Here is a 22,317-nt window from a genome sequence, read left to right on the forward strand (position 1 = left end):
AAAAATGAGGAGTTGATACCAAGGGCTCAAGTAGAAAATGTTTTGAAAATGATGACAGCAGCATATGTACAAATGTACTTGACACAATGGATGTATGTGTGGATTGTGATAAGAACTGTAAGAGCCCTCAATAAAATAATTTTAAAAAAGAAAAAAAAAAAGGGGGGGAAATGTACAACAGAATTCATATTCATTAAAACAAAAAAAGGCTTATTAGATTGATAAGAGACTTAGAACCCCTGAAACTATCCCCCCCAAATGTCCTTTTAACCCTGGACAAATAATAAAACTGGCCTATGAAATAAACATGACAACCTAGAGAAATGCCATCCTCAGAACAAGCAATCATCTGAGATTAAATGGGCAACATTTGCTAAAACCAAAGATGAGAAGGCAAGAGGGGCAGGGAAACAAGGGGTAAAAATAGAAAAGATGGGGAAGGGTGCTGAAAAGTTACAAGGGCACCAACCAACTTTGTGTCTAAATTCTTGAATGGCAAACTAAACGTGCTATGCAAAAGTTCACTGAAAACAAAATAAAATGCTGAAAGATGCACATTTTAATACAATGTCCAGAACTGAGCAGAGAGGATATGCTTTATAGAGAGAACTGAATGGGGGAGGGAGGAAGAGGACCACACACCCCTCTCTTCCACTTTAATGAAACCAGTACACAATTCATTGTTTCATTCTTTGTCCCTTGTTACCAAGCAGCTCAGAGCCAAATCTGAACTCAAGCAAGGCCATTGTGGTTCATATTTGCTGATAACCCTTTTCTTAGTACGGAGTTCCTATGTCTATTTAATCATGTTTTGGCTCACAATAAGCCAGGTCAATTCTAAATGAAGGGAGAGGCAGGACATAAACATAAGCATTTCTATTAACAGATAAAAAACAGAATTCAAAATAGATTTACTAAAATGTGTTACTTTAGACAGCTTCGCTATTAGTTATTTTAATTTGTAGATCATTTCCCCAATGAACTTATGATCATTTTTATTTCCATGGAGTATTTGGACCACTTTTTAAAGTCCCATATTTCTATCTAACTACTTGAATAATCAATAAATCTAAAAAGAAAACCCATGTAAATATACAGCCCATCAGCTCCACTGATGAGAACTCAGGAGGTCTGCATGCACTTCTTTCTGAAACAAAGAAGGTGGAGCAGGCAGCTTCCAGAACAATCACTCCTGCCAATGTTCTGGAAGAAAAGAAGACTTGCTTGCTGCCCCGAGAACAAAGTTCTTCTGATTACTCTCCTTGATTCTCCTAAGCTTTAACACAGTGGTTAAATTTACACACACACACACACACACCCCAATTTTGTTTGGGGATAAGGTATAAAAACAGTACACACAAGTTACCTTTTCTCAAATAGCTCCATGCATCTGAATTTACAGATCCTTGGAAATGTGGGAAAACCCAGCTCAATATGCTAAAAGAATTCTTCTGGACTCCAAGGTCAGCATTCCCCAAGGACATCTGATTGCTTTCATGCAAAAAACATCCTACAGTCCTAGAAAATTGAAGCTTCATTTAATTTGCTATTTGCAAGGATTTTAGCCTACAGTATGTAAGAGAGCCACTGAGAAAATACTCTAGATGTCACAGGTAGCTAGTATAAGGTCAGTGTTTAATTCAAATGCTCCTTATAGTGCCTTCTTCAAGGCCACTTTACCCAGGATTATCGGCACATCACAGTATAAGAGTTGTAATGCCGATCACTCAATTTCCAGTTAAAACACACATTTCAAACCAATAAAGCCATACCCTATGAAGTCCCAGATAATGGGAACTACTTGGGGGTGGGTAGGGTAGTAGTAATAACCCTACTCCAAAGCAGGTCACTTACATTCACTTTCTGGCACTTAATTCACAAGGCAGTGAACAAGATATCTTATTGTAGCAAATTCATTATAGTAAGAGGCACATTTTAATACAATGTCCAGAACTGAGCAGAGAGGGATGAGTAGTCATATATGGTTTTTATAGAGAAAGGATTCCATGAATTGCCTTCCCCATTTCACTTACTCAACTTGTGAAATTGAAAAAAAATTAGAATAGAGAAAAATTAAAAGAAAACCTAGTTGCTCTTTAGCTATTAAAGTGCTCACAGGCAAAGGAGGTGGGCAAAGAATACAGCAATTAAAAAGGGCACAAGGGCGTTGCATTATTGACCAAAAGGTTAATATTTCTGAAAGCAAATGAGGTGTGTGTGTTTTTTTTAATCTCAGTACACTTTAAAGAGCAACATAAAGAAATCATTAATTTGACAGGGGAGAAAAGAGTCAGATATAAGTGGCTCTATCATTACCTTGAAGCACAGCCATGCCATTCTATAAACAGATGAAAGAAAAACCCTGATACAGCTTCTGGAACATAGGAAACTGGTAACAAGGCATGTCACCTGGCTCACCAAGACTGGCCCTGAGGCCCTGCTCACTGGCCTTTGGGGACACACATCTATGTACCCTTCATACAAAAAAAGGGGGGCCTTTCATAGCGATGAGACTACTGACAATTGAGCTGTGAGATAGAAACCCTGAGGAAATCACAGGAGAAGGAGCCCCCATGGCAATACACCCCACTATTTACTTTCAAGTGAAATCCCGACCCCCAAGCCTCACTGACATTGTGTGCACACAGGAAGCCTGGAGGAATTTGCTTCTGCTCATAAACCTTCAGTAGTCAGTATGCAGCTTTTATTCTTGAAATCGACCTTGCATTTCCATAACGTGTTATGTCTACAGAAGGCACCATAAAGGGTTGGCTTTCTGAGTGGGCAGGCTCCTTACTACTAAGAAACTATTAAAATATTTAAATCCACTTCACATGATATCCCAAATTAGAGCATAACCTTCCTACATTATTTTACTCAGTTGGAGGGGAAAGTTTTCCTAATAAAGCAATACACAGACTTCCAAAAATCAAGTTAGCAAGTGCCAACACATCTGCTCCAATTTTATTTTGGTCATGTATTAAAACTGCTGCTGAAAGAACAGCTTTTGCTCAGCTTCCATTTCAAACTGATCAAACAGATAATGTACACGTACAACCTCAGCACCATTTATTCTACATTACACAAAATGTACACACTATATAAAATACATATTTATTTGGATGGTTTCTTCCCCTCTAAGAGAAGGTAATCCCCATGTGGGTAGAGGTTTTTCTTGTGTTCATAAGGTGCTGGCAAACTAACTGTGGGATGCCAGGCAACAATCAAATCTGTTTGGAAAGGAGGACAAGACAGAATGCTCCTAAGAATTGAGGGTGGCAAGACTCGGTTTCACATACTTTGGACATGTTATCAAGAGAGATCAGTCTCAAAAGGACAGCATGCTTGGTAAAGTAAAAAAGAGGAAGCCTGCAACGAGATGGACTGACACCGTGCTTACAACAAACACAGGGGGTTCAAACTTAACAACTGTGAGGTTGGCACAGGTGCTGGCGATGCGTCCTTTTGTTGTGAGCAGGGTCACTGTGAGTCACGACTAACGTGATAGCACCTAATACGTATGCCTTGTGACTAGCATCATGACCTATTAAACCAAAACCAAATCAGTTGCTATTGACGAGATGCCACGATTCTAGCTCAGGACAATCTCGTGTGCTGTAGAGCAGAACTGAGATCCATGGAGCTGTCAAGTCTGTGGCCTTCCTGAGGCACATCAACAGGTATTTTATTTCAAAGGTGCCTCTGGGAAAATTCAAAGTTCCAAACAAGTTTTTAGAAGCCAAGCACTTAACTATTTGTGCTACCCAGAGACATTTAGGAGCTCCATAATATGTTGTAAGAATCTATAATGACTTTTTTCTTCCTCAACTTCAGAAAGCAGGCTATAGGATTATGAGAGCTTTGTTCTAAGCCAACGAAATATTCCGAGCAACTGTAATTTAACCTTTAAGAGGTTTCTGGCAGCTACTTCCTCCAAAGCAGGCAGCTTCTTTGTTATCTGTTCTTAGTTGGAAGCTCTGCTGCACCTGTTTCAATTTGGATGACCTGCTGGCATTTAAAATACCAGTGGCATAGCTTCCGGCCTCACAGCCACACACAAACCACCACAGTATGACAAGACTGACAGACAAGTGGTGGACTCGGGCACAGGAACAACTGCAAAGATGGCACAGGATCATGCAGTTTCCTTCCGTTGTGCATGGGGTCTCTGGGTTAGAACGGACTCGACAGCACCTAGTAACAACTTTTAAAACATGTTTCCCATCGCCAAAAACATGTTTCTCATGCCAAGATTTTGCAATTCATACCCTCATGTACATGTTATACACAACAATGCATGGCAATGTTCTTGTGAATAAACATTACCAATACTTCAGAGGAAGACTAAGCACATGAACAGATGTTCAATCATAAGAGTTGTGCATTTCTAAAACCACAGTCCTCAGACCAGCTGAGTATTAAAACTCCAATGTCCATGAACTTGAGAGCCAGTGGACTCATGTATCTCATAATTTATGAGCATCAACTATGGTACAGAAGAGCCCAGGTGACACAATGCTGAATGGCCCTGCTGCTAACCAAAAGCCAGCAGTTTAATCAACGAGCCACTCTGCAGGGAAAAGATGTGCAAGACTGCTCCCACGGATTCCAGTGCTGGTGAGGGGACTCCAACTAGGTGATCCTATACAAGGGGCTTTAACGTGCACACGAAAACTTCATGATCTTTTTTTTTTTTTTTACACATTTTATTAGGGGCTCCTACAACTGTTATCGCAATCAATACACACATCAATTGTGTAAAGCGCATTCGTACATCATTCTCAAAACATTTTCTCTCCACCTAAACCCTCGACATTAGGTCCTCATTTTTCCCCTCCCTCCCCGCTCCCTCCTCCCTCATGAGCCCCTGATAGTTTATAAATTGGTATTTTGTCATATCTTGCCCTGTCCGACGTCTCCCTTCACCCACCTTTCGGTTGATTGTCCCCCAGGGAGGAGGTCACATATAGCTCCTTGTAATCGGTTCCCTCTTTCCTACCCACTCTCCCTTTACCCTCCCTGTTTCGCCACTCACACCACTGGTCCTGTAGGGCTCATTCCCCTGGATTCCCTGTATTTTCAGCTCCCATCTGTATCAGTGCACATCCTTCTGGTCCAGCCAGACTTGCAAGGTCGAATTCGAGTCATGGTAGTGGGAGCGGGGAGGAAACATTTAGGAACTAGAGGAAAGTTGTATTTCTCATTGTTGTCACATCGCACCCTGACTGGCTCATCTCCTCCCTGAGACCCCTCTGCAAGGGGATCTCCAGTGGCCTACTAATGGGCTTTGGATCTCCACTCCGCACTCCCCCCATCATGATCTCTTAATGAGAGTTTTTTATGAACTACTCAAGTCCCCTCATACTTATATAGGAACCCTGGTGGTGTGACAGATTACAAATTGGGCAGCTCCCCAGAAGATGAGCAGTTTGCACACACCAAACTCTCCATAGGAGAAAGATGAGGCTTTCTACACTCACACAAAGATCTCCAGTGTAGGAAGCCCCAGGGGCTGTTTTACCCTGTCCTATAGGGGCTGCTATGACATGTAATTGACTCAATGGCGATGGGGTTTTTTTTGTCTTCATATACAATAAACAGTAGAACTACTCATAAGGTTTCCAAGGCTGTAAATACACACAGACAGCCACTTCTTTCTCCCACAGAGCACTGGTGGGTTTCAGCCTCCAACCTTTTAGCTGGCAGCCAAACCCTTCAATGAGCTAAAGAGTTCCTTCTGTAATGATGGGAGACTTGGAAAAGCAATGGGGCAGGTTTCTTCTGAACAGGGTCTTTAAGAGTTGGAGTCAACTTGATAGTAGGTTTTGTTTGATCATTTGTTTACTTTGTTCTAAGTATGTTGAGGCATTTGCTCCTTCTGCTGGATTATCGGAGAGGGAGGGACAGCAAAGTGTGCCTCGAAGACACTAAAGGTGTAGGTCCTGAAGCGAAGGAGTGACATGACTGCTCTAAGGGAACTGTGCTGACTGCTTCTCTAAACTCCAGAGGAGGAGAATGGCTTGACTGTGGGTGATTATGGAAATAAGAAAGCAGAATGATGATACATTATGAAGGCAGTATCAAAAGGACTTGTGTTCTGAATATCGAATACGAGGGGAAAAGAACACTCAAGATGACTCACAGATTTCTGGCTTGAGCACTGGGATGAAGCGAAACAAAGAGCACAGATATGTTCATCTGAGTATTACATATAATACTGGAAGACTAAAACCAACTTTCATTGTTGCTAACTGTCACCGAGTCAGTGACTTGTGGCAAACCCATACGCAGAATATAACTAACTGCTCCACAGGGTTTTCAAAGCCAGGGCTCTTCAGATGCAGATCACCAAGACACACCATAGTGGAACCTGCTCTGGGAAGTGTCTTCTAAGGTACCTTCAACCACCTAACTTTCAGTGAACAGTTGAACATTTAACTGTTTACACTACCCAGGAACTCCCGAAAACCACCTATTAACTGCCCAATGTAGGACTCACCAAATTAAACTCATTGCCTTCTAATTGATTCCAATTCATGGTTTCCAAGGCTGTAACTCGTTACAGGAAAGAAAGCTTCATCTTTCTCCCTTGAAGCTGCTGGTGGTTTTGAACTGCTGGCCTTGTGGTTAGCAGTCAATGCCTAATCATGATGGCAATGAGTTTGGAGTTTGGCCTAATGGCAGAGGATTGGTTAAATAAATACAATAGTAAATATCAGCATAAATCCCATAATTGAATACTTCACATGATGCATGGGGGGTAGGGATTAAGACCTCTCTGATATCCCCTTAAAATTGAAAAGCTATACATTTGGTGTATTAAAAACTGAAACTCAGATAAAATGTGTATGGATCATTCCAAAATGTTATTTTCTTAATTCTTCTCTTTTCCATATTTTCTAAAATAGTATCTCTATGAAAGGCTAAACAATCATGCACCTCTCATCCACGATATACAGTCTGTGAAACAGGATGCTATGTGATATGCACATTGTGCAAACACCATATTGTATACAAGTAATCCCAAGACTAAGTCTGTCTTTAAGCTAGAAATAGTAGTCCAAGTCTAATGGCAGTCAATTTTTGTCTTCATACAACAAACTCACTGCCGATGAGTTGATTCTGACTTACAGTGACCCTATAGGGCAGGGTAGAACAGGCCTTGTGGGTTTCTGAGACTGTAACTCTTTTTTTTAAATTGTTTTATTAGGGGCTCATACAACTCTTATCACAATCCATACATACTTCAGTTGTGTAAAGTATATTTGTACATTCATTGCCCACATCTTTCTCAAAACATTTGCTCTATCCTGCCCATCTTACAATAACAGACATGAAAAAGGAAAACGGGGGGATGGGGATGAGGGAAGCCTTTGAATAGCTCCAGGTCTGCATGCTGACCCTTATGAATGTTTTCCGATCGGGTTTGATGCAGTGCCAAAACTTGCCCCTAGAGTTCGAAGTCTATTTTCAGAATTCCTCAGGGGCTTGGCTTTGCTCCCCTTGCTGCTCACTCCCTTTGTGTTATGCCCTGGTGTATGTGTGTGGGGTGGGGTGGGTGTCAGACCGGGCACAAATCCCACCGTGTCTCCAGTGCTGCCCCCTGTAGCACTGTGCGTCAGTAAATAGACATTTTGTCTTGTGGTGGGGCCAACCGACGGTCCTCTCTGCATGGGCTGCTCTGAGTAGGAATGTCATCCTCGAAGCTTGGTGGGCCAGCTATTTGTTTGTTTGTTCATGTTCTCTCCCACTCTCCCCTCCTCCTTCCTAGTCTGCTCTCATGTGGTCTGGGAAGACCTGCCATTCTCCCCAGGCACAAACTTTTTGAAGTCCCTTCCCATTATTCTGAGTTTTGGTCCACAGTTTTCGCCTATTCTATCCTATTGTGATTCCACTCTGAGTGATCAGTGTGGTAAGCTAGGCACCATCTAGTTTTTCTGTTCTCTTGGTTGTGGAGTCTGGGGTTGACCTGGTCCACTGGTTCTGCGGACTATTTCTTTACATTTTATTTTCTTCACTCGTCTTTGTTAGAGACAGGGTGAGGGCAACAGTTGCTGTTGCTGCACTTTCTAAGTGAGCTTTCATCATATTGAATTACTAGACACATATCAGTGGAACCTGCTCTGGGAAGTGGTAAACAATTGGTAACATGCAGAAGCTGCTAAACCACCCCATGCTTCCTACAGGGCCCTGATTTTAATGGAATGGCCACTGAAGACAACGAGAAGGGCATGCAACAGTGCAGAAAAGCTAGATAACAAGGGGAGTGTTAATTGCTCAGAAGGTCAATTAAATACAAAGAAGTGTTCAATCAAGAAAATTATTTCGAGTGTAAGTTGAATGGGTCTGGGATAACATTTTTTAAACATCAGATTTAATGAAGAAAGAAAAGACAATCCTTTGCTTAAACTGGCATGAATTTGGAGGGGTAGCCAGCAAACCTAACATAAGACTCTATTACGACGTTTACACTGGATCCGGGTCAAAACTACAAGGAGAGATAACCAACCATCCAGATCACCACAGACAGACATGGAAAATGGGACTCAATCAACCCTCATTGCCATCAAGTTGATTCAGACTCATATTGACTCTACAGGACAGAGTAGAACTGTCCCTGTAGGTTTCCCAAACTTGTCATTCTTTACTTGTCATCGTTCTCCCATGGAGCAATGGGTGTTTTCTAAATGCTGACCTATGGTTGGCAGCCCAACATGTAACCCACAATGCCACCAGGGCTCCCCTGGAGAACAGGACTAGGTGGCAACTACTGTGGGGAGATCGCGTGGCTCTAGCTGACTGTAAGCCTGGTGGGAACAAAAGGGTGAAGCCACCTGGCGAAGTGGCCAGTTTCCCTCAGGAATGACAGTAGCGTCAGCTGATCTGTGCCTGGGGCAATCCCTGGAGCAATATCCAGCAGAGGCTGCCACCTTGGGGGGGCATGGGGCAGGGACTCTGGAAGACCCCAGAAAATCAAGACCAGTGGGTCAGCAAACATTTTAGGCAGCGCCAATTCTGTCCCTCATAATTTAAAAATTATTCCAGAGCCATAAATATATTTTTACAAACAAATGAAATCACCATTACCTGAGTAACATATTTTAAAACCGTTCAGTGTTACTTCAGTGCCACATGTACATAATAAAAGAGCCGCAGTTTGCACGCCCTGGTCTAAACCAATACTCTTGAACAGAAATTACATGTGACTCACTTGTTTTTAAAATTCAGTAACTACATTAAATACATAGAAAGAGCTGAAATGTGTAATATATTTTATTTAGCCTCAAAGTATTCTTGTCTTAGCATATAATCAATATAAAAGTATTACTGCGATATTTTACTTTTTCTTTCATCTCACAGCTGATGTGTACTTTATACTTAACAGCTCCTCAATAGAGAGAGAGAGAGAGAGAGAGAGAGAGAGTGTTACAGTAAGAAAATTGGCAGGGATAAGTTCCAGACAGAAAAACAGTGACTCTCCTTTTGCAGAAGTCAAGACTCCACAGGAGGGAGAGTTTCCCAGTGTTTGGGCACATGACTTTCCACACACACATCTTCAAAATGGGGAGCCTACCCCCACCCCCCAGTGCAAGCCTGGCAGAATTCATAGCAGCTGCAGAATGGAGTTAGTTTCCTTTTCCTGCCAGAGGCCTAGCTCTTCCAGACCTGCCCAGCAGTCACACCACACTCTGCTGCCATACCTCCAGGGAAACTGGCATGTACAATTCCATGGCCCGTCCCCCACCCCCACCCCACCGATTTAAGGGGATTCATCCAAAAAAAAATAAGGAGAAATTGGAATAATAAAATAATCACAATGAAGCATGTTACCTTCGCTTAGAACAAATCTCTCACTGGTTCAGTGTGTTCCATGATATAGAAAAGTGATGTGGAGAGGAGACACTGTCACTGAAGAATAAAGTTCAGCCCTGAGTCAGGAATAGTGAGGCTTCAACCGCACCTCTAAAACTCATTTCTTTTCCACGCAGGTATGCAATTATATCTCCAAGTGTCTCTATTCCCATAAGTGTAATTAGACTGTTTGCAGAATAGCACTATGAAGCCTATGGTTATATCTGAAGCGATGAAAGGCCATGTGTCGTTAAGTACATATAAAGTATGTGTGGGGAGCGATGGGGATGGAGGGCATGGAGAGGGAAGAACGGTGAGAGAAAAGGGTGAGCTGTGATGGGAACATCAAGCTCTAAACTCTAGGGAGCCCTGGGTTGTTGAGTTCCGAATGAAAAATATAGTCATGGGAAAAGCAAGGTCTCCAATAGCACCTATGCTTCCCAGTGGGTGTTGGGTCATTCAGCAAGCCAATGGCACAGCTCTCATTGTTAGAGGGATGCAAACTTGGTGGCTTTAGGCAAGTTACTTAACCTAAGCCTCTGTTTTCTTACCTGAGAAATATGATTGTGGGGAATACGGTGCCTTTGTACACACCTGACCTGGAATCGGCACTCCACAGGGGTCAGTTGTTAGGCTACAGAAGATCCTGATAAATGACACAGTTCGCCCCAATAAAGCACCATCCAGCTCAAAGACAGACCAAGTCTGTTCCTATGAGGTTCTGCACTACTGGTGCCTGTTTCCCAATGCCCTGGGCCGGCAGTGCCCTTGCTTCCTGCCTCATAGGCATACAGGTGAAGTCTCAACACGCACCAAGCTCTCTGATGCATAGGCTGCTTATAGGAAGTTGGTTTCCTGAAGACAATCTTTGAACACTTGTAGGTTGCATCTTATGCTGTCGTGTGACTATTGAGAACAAGATTTATGTTTAATGGAGGAACACAAATTGATAGTCTCAATTTTAATTCCAAATGCCAGAATCATTAACTTAAATAGCAGAATGACCGACGTATTGTGTACATAATTAATTCGGGTCAGATTAATGTTCAAAGAAGACCAGATTTAAATTTTGTAAAGCTAATGTGATTACTGATGCTTTCCTTAGACTCTTTCTATGGCATTAACTTGGCCTAATATCACTATAAATACAAATGTACATGATACATTTAACATAGAAGCTCATTTTCTGTCCTCACATAATAACCAACTTACCAAATGTCCTTTGGAATATCTTTTCCAAATATTAAATGTTCTACATTAAGGTTATAAAATCATGTTAAGTTGGGCACATGCTTAATGTGTCAAATTTCTAAGATATGGTAATAATGACGTGAATAAATTAAACCAATAATAATTTCCATTGGTAAAAGGTAGGAGCCACCTAACTTACCTGCAAATGAATGGCAATTCACACCTTTTTCTTTTTCCCACCCCAGAAACTAGAAACACGTAATTGTTCCTTTTACACAAGCATATCTAGTTAGCAACATACTACAGCTTAGTTTATCCCTTTAAAATAATAAGATTGGGCCAAGTCAGAGTAGGGCCAAACACCTGGCATATATCACTTCTTGTAGTCTTCAAAATGACCCAAGATGGTTATTATTAGTATCCCCACTTCGCAGATAAGAAATGGGAATTCAGAGAATTAAGTACCTTTCCAGGATTTAAACCCCAGTAGTTGGCTTCTGCTCTTAACCCACCACTCTCTTAAGGGCCATTATCTTTTTTATCTGCATAAAAAGCAAGTGGAAATGTTAAGGTTTCGGGATACCACAGACACAAACTATGTGACAAAAACCAGTAGTGTGAGATAGATGTGAAGTGTAATGAAAGACTATCATTTTGTACACATCACTTATTAAGTGGTCCCTTATGAGGAATTTTAGATGATTAAATAACATCTGATTAAAAAACCAAAACACTCCACCCAAGTTATCTACAATTACGAAACAGCTGATACACTTACCTCAATCAATTTGTTGGCATGTTCACGGAAAACTTGAGCATACTCTTTAACTTCTTTTTCATTTCCATTCTTTGCAGCTTCAATCAATACTAAAAGTGGAACGTTGGTTTCCAGGAAAGAATCTGATACATGGTCCATGACGGCTTTGCGGAGCTAATAATTAAATTGTAAAAACGTGAGTTTACTTTGACCAAGCAGTTCCCCTTGTACTTTTAAGTCTAATGACGACGGTGGCACAGGAGCTGGGCTGCACTTACATGCAGGTCCCTCACGTAAGACTGGATGAGATGCAGTTCTGTAAAACCGCCACACAGGAAACACATGATTGCGGAGGCAATGCTTTGCATTGTGGTTATGGCATTTTAACCAACAGAATCGGTTTCAAGACCTTTATCACTTTTCTTTGAAATTACAAAACTTGAGTTTACATCTTAAACAAAAAGTAGCTCTGGTTTAAACTGGCCCATAGCCTGGAGAGATATGTAATTAGTGTTTACAGGCTATATAAAAATGCTAGAGTATGGAGAGGGTATTGCCTGGTTTATCTTAACAGGATCAGAATACCATGAACCCTGAACTGCAAGTCAGAGTAACCATTTCTGACACTGCTTCACCAAAAGAAAACTAAGATTTAGAGATACAGTCCAACTTTTAAGTTTGCTTGGATCACACATGAGCAATAAAATATCTCTCCACTATATCTTGAAAATTAACATTATAATTTCTTTTTGTAGCTTAATACTTTTATTAATTCAACCTTATCTTCTTTCAAAGCTAAAATTCCATTTATTCTAAAATACTTATGAGTTAGTTGAAATTAAGTGAAAAATTCTTTAACCCTGTATTTAGTAAAAGGAAAAATTAAACACTCCAAATATCTCTACATGTACCATATTCAAACTATAATCTGATACCCACCAAGAGTGAAAGAGAAATACAAGCTTGTAATAAAAAGGAACAAGTCAAATAAGTAACTAGGATTTCAGTCGCTGACCTACAGAAGCTAATATATCCAGATCCTTCAGGGTATTTTCACAAGTGTCGAAGTCATTTTAAATTGATTCCCTCAACTGTGCATCGTTTTCACATTAGAGCTAATTTATTCAGTTTATTCCAAAGGGACTGAATTATTCTGGGTCCCCACGAGATCTTACTAGCCGTTTAGAAGTTTATTAGCAAATACAGAGACAGTCACTTTCCAGTGAAAAGCCATACAATTTCCCATATAATGTATGGCTATTTGTTGAGATTTTAATCAAATTACAAAACTAAGAATTCCAGGAAGAATAGATGCATTCTTCTACTTACCTGTCTACGTAGGTCCCTGGTCTTCTTGGTCATTTTATCTATTGCAGAATTCAGTGCATCACTTCTCTCTTTACGTCCAGCCTAGAAAAAGATGAGATGAATTGTACAATTAGAACTTTAATGATAACTTTTATTTCAGCTAAATCAACATGTGGGGAGGAAGTGGGGAAGAGTTTTTAATCATAAAAATTCAACTGTACAATGCTCACAGTCCAGATAATCAGATGTTTGGAACTGAAGTAGTTCTGCCAAAATCACAAGACAAAAACTTTCACTTTAAAGTTTAGCTTTAAAACTTAAATTTGTACTTTAATTCCTGGTTCTCGTTACACCACACTCATTAAAGAGCCCACTCTCTTTGAACTATTAGTAAGAATGAGTCACACCTGATTTGATGAACCTCAATTTGTCTGTCGAGAAAGATGGCACCTGGTACTGAAACAACGTGAAAACCAATTCCAAAAGGCAATGAAGGTATACCATGCTGGGTCAGAGTTGATATGCATTATGCAACTCCATTAAGAATGCTTTGTAAAATTATTTCAGTAGTATTTTTTTAAATTCTAGACTACATTTAATACAATTGGACTACATTTAATACAATTGGACTACATTTAATACAATGCAAAGAATGCATTAGGCACTTCTGGAGAGGCAGGTAAATCAGCAATCCTCCTGAGCTCTGTGAGGGTGTTGGAATTTGCCCCAGTGGCATTTTAAGGAGAATTTAAATAGATTGTGGTGAAAGGCAAAGTACAAATGCATTTATCCCTGGCAGAGCTAGTCATGTCCCCCGAAATGACTTTAAAACATCAACTAGATTAAACTGTAAAGCAGATGAAAAGTTTACACCCTAAAAATGTCCAGGCCATCAAGTATGGCTCTCTCTGTAAAACATGTTAGCAAATGATAGGAGATGTACAAATGAATAGAAGAATTTAGCTCCACCCATGTTCTTCCTTGGGTACCATACCGTCCTGAAACATTCTGGTAGGGTTACCCTGTCATTACATACAATAGCACAGGTCAAAGAGTGGTTGGGGATCGGGAAAGCTGGTTAGATGTTTACTGTGTGCCTTTTATGTATGTGTGTTACTACAGCTGTTACTTCTTATCCCAAATCTCTTTAATAGAGAAAATCCCACTTGTCCCTCTGCCTCCATTTCTATAGAGAACAGAGAAAGAATATTGACATAGGCTATCAGTAATATGTGAGCTGTCCAGTCAGTTCAGATTTAAAAGAGATCTTTGAGATCAGAGTAGAACTGTCCTCTAGAATTGATTTCCAAAGCTTTATGGGAACAGAGCACCAGGCCTTTTCCCTGCAGAATAATTGGTGGGTTTGAAGGGCTTTGGGGTCAGCAGCCAGGTGCTGAACCACTGTTCCCCATAAGGGTTCCTCACAAGTTATTCAGTAGAGGAAAAATGGGACACAGGGAGGGTTTTATGTGTTAGACAGGGTTCTCTAGAGAGATAAAACCAAATTCCTGATAATTAAATATATTTATTTATAAAGATAATTAGATATATAACAAGAAATGAACTGTTAAATTATATACAGATAAATATAACAAATGGAACAGTTCAATTATAAGCACTACAAATGGCTCAGGGTTGTGAGAGACTAGCAGTCCTTCTCCTCTCTCTGCTGCCAGATCCCCCTCTCCTCAATCACACTTTCCATTGTAAGAAGGACCAGCCAACCAGCTTCCCTATACTTGTCATCCTTACAAAACTCCTGGAAAATATCAAACATACGATCATTCAGAGCCTATATAGATCACGTAAATATTTAGTAGGTTTCCCATCTATTTCATTCCTTGGGACACCATGGCTAAGTAGCCAATGCCATAATTCCACATGAGACAGGTTGCTTTGAGTACTACTGAAACCTTGTTGTCTATTATAACCACGCCCACCTTGTCTCTGTTGATTCAGTGCTGACACCTGCCCTCTACCACCACGGGGACCAATCAGCCCCATTGTGGGCAAATGTCGGAGTTCACTTAGAGCAGTGCCCACTGTTAATCCTGGTGCACATAAAATAGTAAGAGTCAAAATATAAAAAATTGATAAAAAGCCATTATCAAATCTGGTTGGTGTTGCAGCCTTTACTTGATTATCTTCAATACTATTCATGAAATTTAGCACTTTATTATATTAGTGGGGGACAATAGTCACCCTCAACAGAAACTGGTTGAGAGAATTTTTGCATTCAGGAATGAGCTGGGGTTTATGCAGGGTTAGCAGTCAGAAGAGGAGTAAAACTAAAGAGTATAATTAGGTGCTGATGATCTCAAAGGTCAAAACACCAACATCTAAGGCAAAAGTGGCCAAAATGGAATGGAGAAATCAAATTGACCTCATAATTAAAGCTTTAATCCATCTGGAAAATCTCAGCACACACATCCCTTAGACACTCAAGCAAGAAGAACGGACTTCAAGCAAACCCAGGAATGTTCGTAGCTATATTTTTGGACGTTTCTAATAGATCGGTTGTTCAACAAACGGTTTAGAATTTGAAACCCCAAAGCTGGGCTCAATGACCTCCCTTATAAGAGCTTAATTACCCTGAGCCTCAACGGCCCAAGAATTTTCTTGAATTGGGATAAAATGATTTACTTTGAGAAGTTATGTAAAGGCAAATTCTTGACCTTGATATTTGAAGAGAATTATATTCAAATAGCAAATTTTACTTTAAGATGCAACCAACATTATGAACCTGTTAATCGGGTGGGGTAGTTCAGCTACAGTTATTTACTGAGAACTTTAGGTTATAAGAGACAGATCACTTTTTCAATCATAGCAGCCCTTTAAAAAAAAGTGTCCACATAGTACATCCGGGGTGCCAATCATTTTAAATATACCACCACCTTGATATTGAGTTTGATGAAACAAAGTGGAAAGCTTGCTAACTTATAAGATTTTTTAATTAAAGTTATGATTTTATAAATTTTTATAATTTTTAATATACTTTTAAATTAAAGTTGTGATTTTTAATCTCTAGCATTTGCTGGGCAAAAGCTAAAGTTGTTCAAACATAATGTTAGCAAAAGCACTCCTATAGAATATGGCTCTTCTTGGAAAAAATCCTCAGTTCCTGCTGATTTGAGAGATTCCATTCTGTGGAGCAGAGAAACCACCCAGGTTCCCATATTTTGTTATGAGTAATCCTACCAAGCAGGGGCAAAAGGACCTTGTAGCAGCTATTTAAAAAAAAAAAAAAAAGGCAGGTGTGTGTGAATTGAGGTTAGGCAAGAGTTATTAGTGGGAATGCATGGCTTTGAAGGGCACTTGTTAGCACAAGCATGTAGTCACTTGGCCTCCCTCTTTCAAGAATGGACTACTGTTTAGTTCAACAAACTCAGCAGCTATTCGATTGGGCAGAACCAGCCGCAATCCTCCCCTCACACAGTTTATAATCTGAGATGAAATAAGTCAAAGCAATACATAATAGAGCAAAGCCCTGCACTGAGCAGAACCTACTAGTTTTGAATGGCAAAATAGTGAATTAGAATGGTCAATAAAAGTTATGCAGAGGTTACATTTAAATTAGGCGTTTTAAAAAATGGACCTCTAGTGAGATGGCAGCCACAGCAAACATGCTACCCAGAACCTCCAGAACAAAAATCCAAACAAACTCACTGCCTTCAATTCTGACTCATAGCATCCCTACAGGACAGGGTAGAACTTTCCCTGTCGGTTTCTGGGCTTGAAACTCTATGTGGGTAGAGAGCCTCACGTATCTCCCACAGTGTCTGGAAGTTGCAAACTGCTAACCTTGGGATTGGTAACCAGGAGGCCTCCAGGACTTCTTAGAACAAAAACAGAAGAGATCAAATAAAAAGGTAGGACGGTTATCCTGTAATTCTGTGCTTCAGAGAAAAGGCTAGAGAAGTAAACTGAATATTGCTAACAAGAAAATGAGCAAAAGTGGCCAGAGAGAAGGCAGAGTGATGAGCACCTCCTCTGTCAGCTGGCCTGACAGAGGGCAGCCGTTTTGATCTTTTGCTAGCAGCACAACAGAAATAGTGAAGAAGTACTCACACTTCAGATAATTAACCATTTGAGATCAAAAGGGCAGCATTTATGCAAGGAGAAAAGGTTAGGAAAGGAGAAATGGAAATAAAAGAAGGAAGTGAAATAACAGATGTCTCACTGCAGGGATTGCAATCAATGGGATGAAACAAAATGGCATGAACTGTTAAATGGAAAATGGATCTGATCTGTAAAACTTCACTGAATTCACAATAAAGAGAAGTAAAAATAAAACAAAGTATCAACCTATGTGATCACGGGGCGTCAAACGGATCACTGAAGACAAATGGGTGCATAAGCAAATGTGGTGAAGAAAGCTGATGGCGCCCAGCTATCAAAAAGTATAGCGTCTGGGGTCTTAAAGGCTTGAAGGTAATCAAGCGGCCATCAAGCTCAGAAGCAACAAAGCCCACATGGAAGAAGCATACCAGCCTATGCAACCACGAGGTGTCGAAGGGATCAGGTGTAAGGCATCATCAGAACAAAAAAATCTTACCATAGTGAATGATGGGGGGAGTGCGGAGTGGAGATCCAAAGCCCATTAGTAGGCCACTGGAGATCCCCTTGCAGAGGGGTCTCGGGGAGGAGATGAGCCAGTCAGGGTGCGATGTAACAATGATGAGAAATACAACTTTCCTCTAGTTTCTAAATGTTTCCTCCTACCATGACTCGAATTCTATCTTGCAAGACTGGCTAGACCAGAGGAGGTACACTGGTACAGATAGGAACTGAAAATACAGGGAATCCTGGATGGATGAGCCCTATAGGACCAGTGGTGTGAGTGGCAAAACAGGGAGGGTAAAGGGAGAATGGGTAGGAAAGAGGGAACCGATTACATGGAACTGTGTGTGACCTCCTCCCTGGGGGACAGACAACCGAAAAGTGGATGAAGGGAGACGTCGGACAGGGCAAGATATGACAAAATACCCATTTATAAACTATCAAGGGCTCATGCGGGAGGGGGGAGGGAGGGGGAAAATGAGGACCTAATGTCGGGGTTTAAATGGAGAGAAAATGTTTTGAGAAACGATGTACAAATGCGCTTTACACAATTGATGTGTGTATGGATTGGGATAACAGTTGTATGAGCCCCTAATAAAATGTTAAAAAAAAAAACAAAGTATGAAGACGACTAATTTTCTAGAGGATTTTACTTGTTTTGATGATGACTTAGAGAATACGTATGCTTTCTTTGGAGAACTGATCCTGAGAAAAAGCAAACATTTTCCTATAACAAATTCCTTACCTACCAGCCACACATACAACAAACAGCCTTTGTCACAGATGACACCAGGTCTCATAGCTGTGGCAGGTGCCTATGTTCACCAATTCCTTGCCCAGTACCCACACTCCTCAACTACTTTACTTCATTCTATCCTTGTAAGTTTTCCCTTAATCCACAACATCTGGAAAGAGATTATGTCCCTGTTGTTGCTGTGAAAAGTGAGAGTACATATGAGTCCCTAGAAATAATATGGTAAAGATCTAGTGAGCCAGAAAAAAATGACTCAATCTAAAATATAACTTCACACTGCTTGCAGGGGAAACATGCTCTACGGGTTGATGAACAAATATGGTTTCTTCAGGATTCTTCTGCCAAGGCCTTTCTTCTCTTCTACTTCTGTACATTCTCCCATGACCTCAACGACTATGGTCACTCCACAATCTTCCCAGTAATGACCTCCCTTAGGTGACACTCCTTGTAGAAGCTTCTTTTAGCCAACCTCAGCCCAAGTTCAAGTTAGATCTCTCTCTCTGGAGCAGGCGTCCTCAAACTGCTGCCTGCGAGCCACATGTGGCCCGCCGAGGACATTTATCCAGCCCACTGGGTGTTTTTGCCCCATTTTTTTTACTTCAAAATAAGATATGTGCAGTGTGCATAGCAATTTGTTCATAGTTTGTTTTTGGTTTTTTAACTATGGTCTGGCCCTCCAACGTGTCTGAGGGACAGTGAACTGGCCCCCTGTTTAAAAAGTTTAAGGACCCCTGCTCTGCAGTGTCCCACAGGACCTTACACCTCCCTCTTGTGGCCATTCTCCAATCACAGCCTGGGACAATTAACTGTGACTTGTCTCTCAATTCACATAAACAATAGAGCAGTGGTGGATTAGACAGAAACATAGGATCTAGTGTGTAATATATGTGGCAAAACACTAGTATCCTACTCACTTCATTAATGAAACTATAATTCTTCTCAAACATAACCCCTAAATTTCTTACTTTAGTCCAAATAAGGTTGGAATGCGTAAAAGAGGTAAAATGCAATGCTTTAACCCTTAAATGTTTAAGGATTGTTTAAAAGAAAACTGGATTGTTTGATTAATTTAACAGGATGATCTCATTAATTAGTCATACTACCTCCCTCCATCAGTCGTGATGAGTAAGTGAACCTCAGCTCACAGAAATTTAAACAAATATCAAGATACACAGAAGCAATCTAAGAGACTCAATTAAGAATGGAGGTGAGCTGTCTCCTCCCCCAAAAGACAACCTGGAGGAAGGACTCGAACAGCTTCCTATGCAACCTGAAGGGCTCTAGCCTATGAATGGTGGCCTCAGTCTTTGTTTATACCAGGACAGAAAGAAGCTACTCACAGGTGGAAAGACCTCAAAGAAAAATGGGGACTAGTATTAACCAATCTCTTGAGAAGAAAAAGAAAATGTTGTAAGCCAAAGGAGACCAGCATCTATTAGTCAGTGCATGTCTTCCTACGTAGGACTAAAAGGAATGGACAACACATTGACATTCAATATACGGTTAAAGCAGAAGAGAAGCAATTTGACCCTGGTTGTTCCACCTGGCCCACAGATGGTTGATGGGTGCAACATAAACTGAGTATGTGGCAAGACCCATTGGGAGCCCTACACAAAGGCTGAGTAGAGTTCAATCTGAGAATAAAAATGGTTGTATAGAGCTCCATTCCCAAATTCTTTAAGATATATAATCTCTGTAAGTTACAAAGAATAGAACAATTTCTAGTTTGCCTAATAATATTTATTCCAATAAAGTCTAAAAGACTTTATTGTAGGTGAGGAACTCTGAATAAATGTAATTCTTTCCGCCTGCCCCAGCCCTGCCCCACCCCCAACCTCTACCCACAGAAAGCATTAAGTTTGGAAGCATGCTTTCCAAATCTTCATGGGGATCTTCTTACAACTGGTGGCTTAGTTGGTCACACACTGGGTTACTAACTGTAAAGGCAGCAGTGTGAACCCACCAGGTGCTCCAAGGGAGAAAGAAGAGGCTTTCTACTCCCATAAAGAAAACTCACAAAGCCAGTTCTCCCTGTCCTATAGTCACTGTGAGTGAGAATCAATGGCAGTGAGTTTCATTTTGTTTTTTTAACAGTTTCACTGCCGTATCATTCACGTGGGTTTGGTTTTAGTTCACATTTTTCTCAGCTAAAAACTTGCCAGGGCACCTATCAGTTCCAATAAGCATCAATAAGTATTTTAGTTCTAGCGAGAGACTCGTATAGAAATATAGCTTCTGGGGTGTACAGCACAGCTAACAATTTTCCATGACCATTTACATGGCAACAGCAACATAGAATGCAAATCAATAATAAATCACAATGAACATATGGCATTTTCTTGCCAAATTTTTAGAGTCCAGAAATATTCCTCTCTTCCTATGGGGAAAAAAAATGACAAAATTCATGACAGAAAAAAAGGTACAGAGCTCGTAGTTAAGAGGATCCCAGCACACGTTGAAGCAGGTGACTGATACACTCCAATCTTTTCCTGAGTCCCCAGGTTACTTCTTCCTGATGCAAATCATTATCATCGGTCTGTTACATGGATGCTGTCCAAAATAAGTCGGAGAATTCTAAACCACATGCAGAATCAACTAAATACATAAAACTTACACAATAAAATCATAATTTTGAAGATCTGAGTAATCCAAAAAAGGATGAAAAGACTCAGCTGTGAGGGTATTGGGGAGCATTTTAAAATGGTCACTGACTGCTAAATAGGCAAAAGTTTGTGGTAAACCAGGGAACATTCTAGGTGTCTATTTATGTTGGTTTAAAAACAAACGCTTTTTCTCTATAGCTTTGATCCCCTTTATCCTGCATGGAAGACAATAGTTCATGAGGGGATCTGTTTACTGGAAGACCATGAAACACATGGTTTCCAATCGTTACCGAGCCTTCTCAGTACGTAAAGTGAATAAATATTCTAGTATTACTAAGCTCCTTGCATCAGTCTTGCCATTCATTAAAATTAAGTATGTAAAGGAGGGAGGGGAAAGGGGGCTTACCAAACATAAATGACTGATAGAAAAAATTACTTGTAAAGTCCACGGGTTTTTGTTGTTTTTTTTAATTTCCTTCATACAAAACCAAATTTGGAAGGGATGGAAATGAGCAAATGAAATATAGAGGAAGTCTAAACAAAAACAAAACTGTTGATAAACATATAAACTGATGTCCAATCTTACTCGTAATTAACAAAAAACAAATGAAATACATATTTTCCCCTTGTATTTCAAAATACTTGAAAACTTTGCTAGCACCCCACATGGGCACGGTTGGTTAACACACATGAAAGCCCACGACCATAGTAGATACGTCTCACAGTAACCCACACGTCTGTCAGTTTGTCTTACTGGGCTGGCTTGGGTGTGGTTGTGATGCTGGAAGCTATGCCACTGGTGTTTCAAATTCTAGCAGGGTCACCAAAGTAGAGATTCTAGCAAAGTTCCAGACCAAAAACAGAGTAGAAGAATATGAATGCACATTTTACTTTTGAGGGATGAGCCACGGAAAACCTAATGTACACCAAAACATTGCTTGATATGGATTAGAGCCCGTTGGGTTGGAGGGTCCTTAAAACTGGGGAAGAGCTGCCTCTGCAAAGTGGCTTTTGGAACCTTCACCTATTGATGGGGTCCGACTCAAAGTGAGAACAACGGAAAATACTTATTAATAACTGAAATATGTAATATGCAAAGTATAAATCTTGGAAAATTGGAAATCATCAGAAATGAAATGGAACACACAAAGATCAATATCCAAGGTATTAATGAGCTGAAATGGGCTTACGTTAGCCATTTTGAGCCAGATAATCATACAGTTTATTATACCAGAAATGACAAATTCAAAAGAATGGTATTACATTCATCATCCAGGAAAATACATGCCTCA

General features: G+C 40.5%; 1 protein-coding gene across 2 annotated transcripts in view; it reads right to left on the bottom strand.

Annotated features, from left to right (window-relative positions):
- CTNNA1 (catenin alpha 1) overlaps nucleotides 1-22,317 on the bottom strand; it is a 210,673-nt gene that overhangs the window by 44,960 nt on the left and 143,396 nt on the right. For both annotated transcript variants that reach the window (XM_004696649.4, XM_045284982.1), the window contains exons 8-9: nucleotides 13,130-13,210; nucleotides 11,822-11,974 (exon numbers count right to left, since the gene is read on the bottom strand). In XM_004696649.4, coding sequence (XP_004696706.1) covers nucleotides 11,822-11,974; nucleotides 13,130-13,210 — 234 coding nt within the window. The remainder of the gene's footprint in view (nucleotides 1-11,821; nucleotides 11,975-13,129; nucleotides 13,211-22,317) is intronic.

This window comes from Echinops telfairi, unplaced genomic scaffold (assembly GCF_000313985.2).
Source record: "Echinops telfairi isolate 266 unplaced genomic scaffold, ASM31398v2 ScPeMD7_7469;HRSCAF=8507_1, whole genome shotgun sequence".
In the NCBI taxonomy this organism is placed as follows: Eukaryota; Metazoa; Chordata; class Mammalia; order Afrosoricida; family Tenrecidae; genus Echinops; species Echinops telfairi.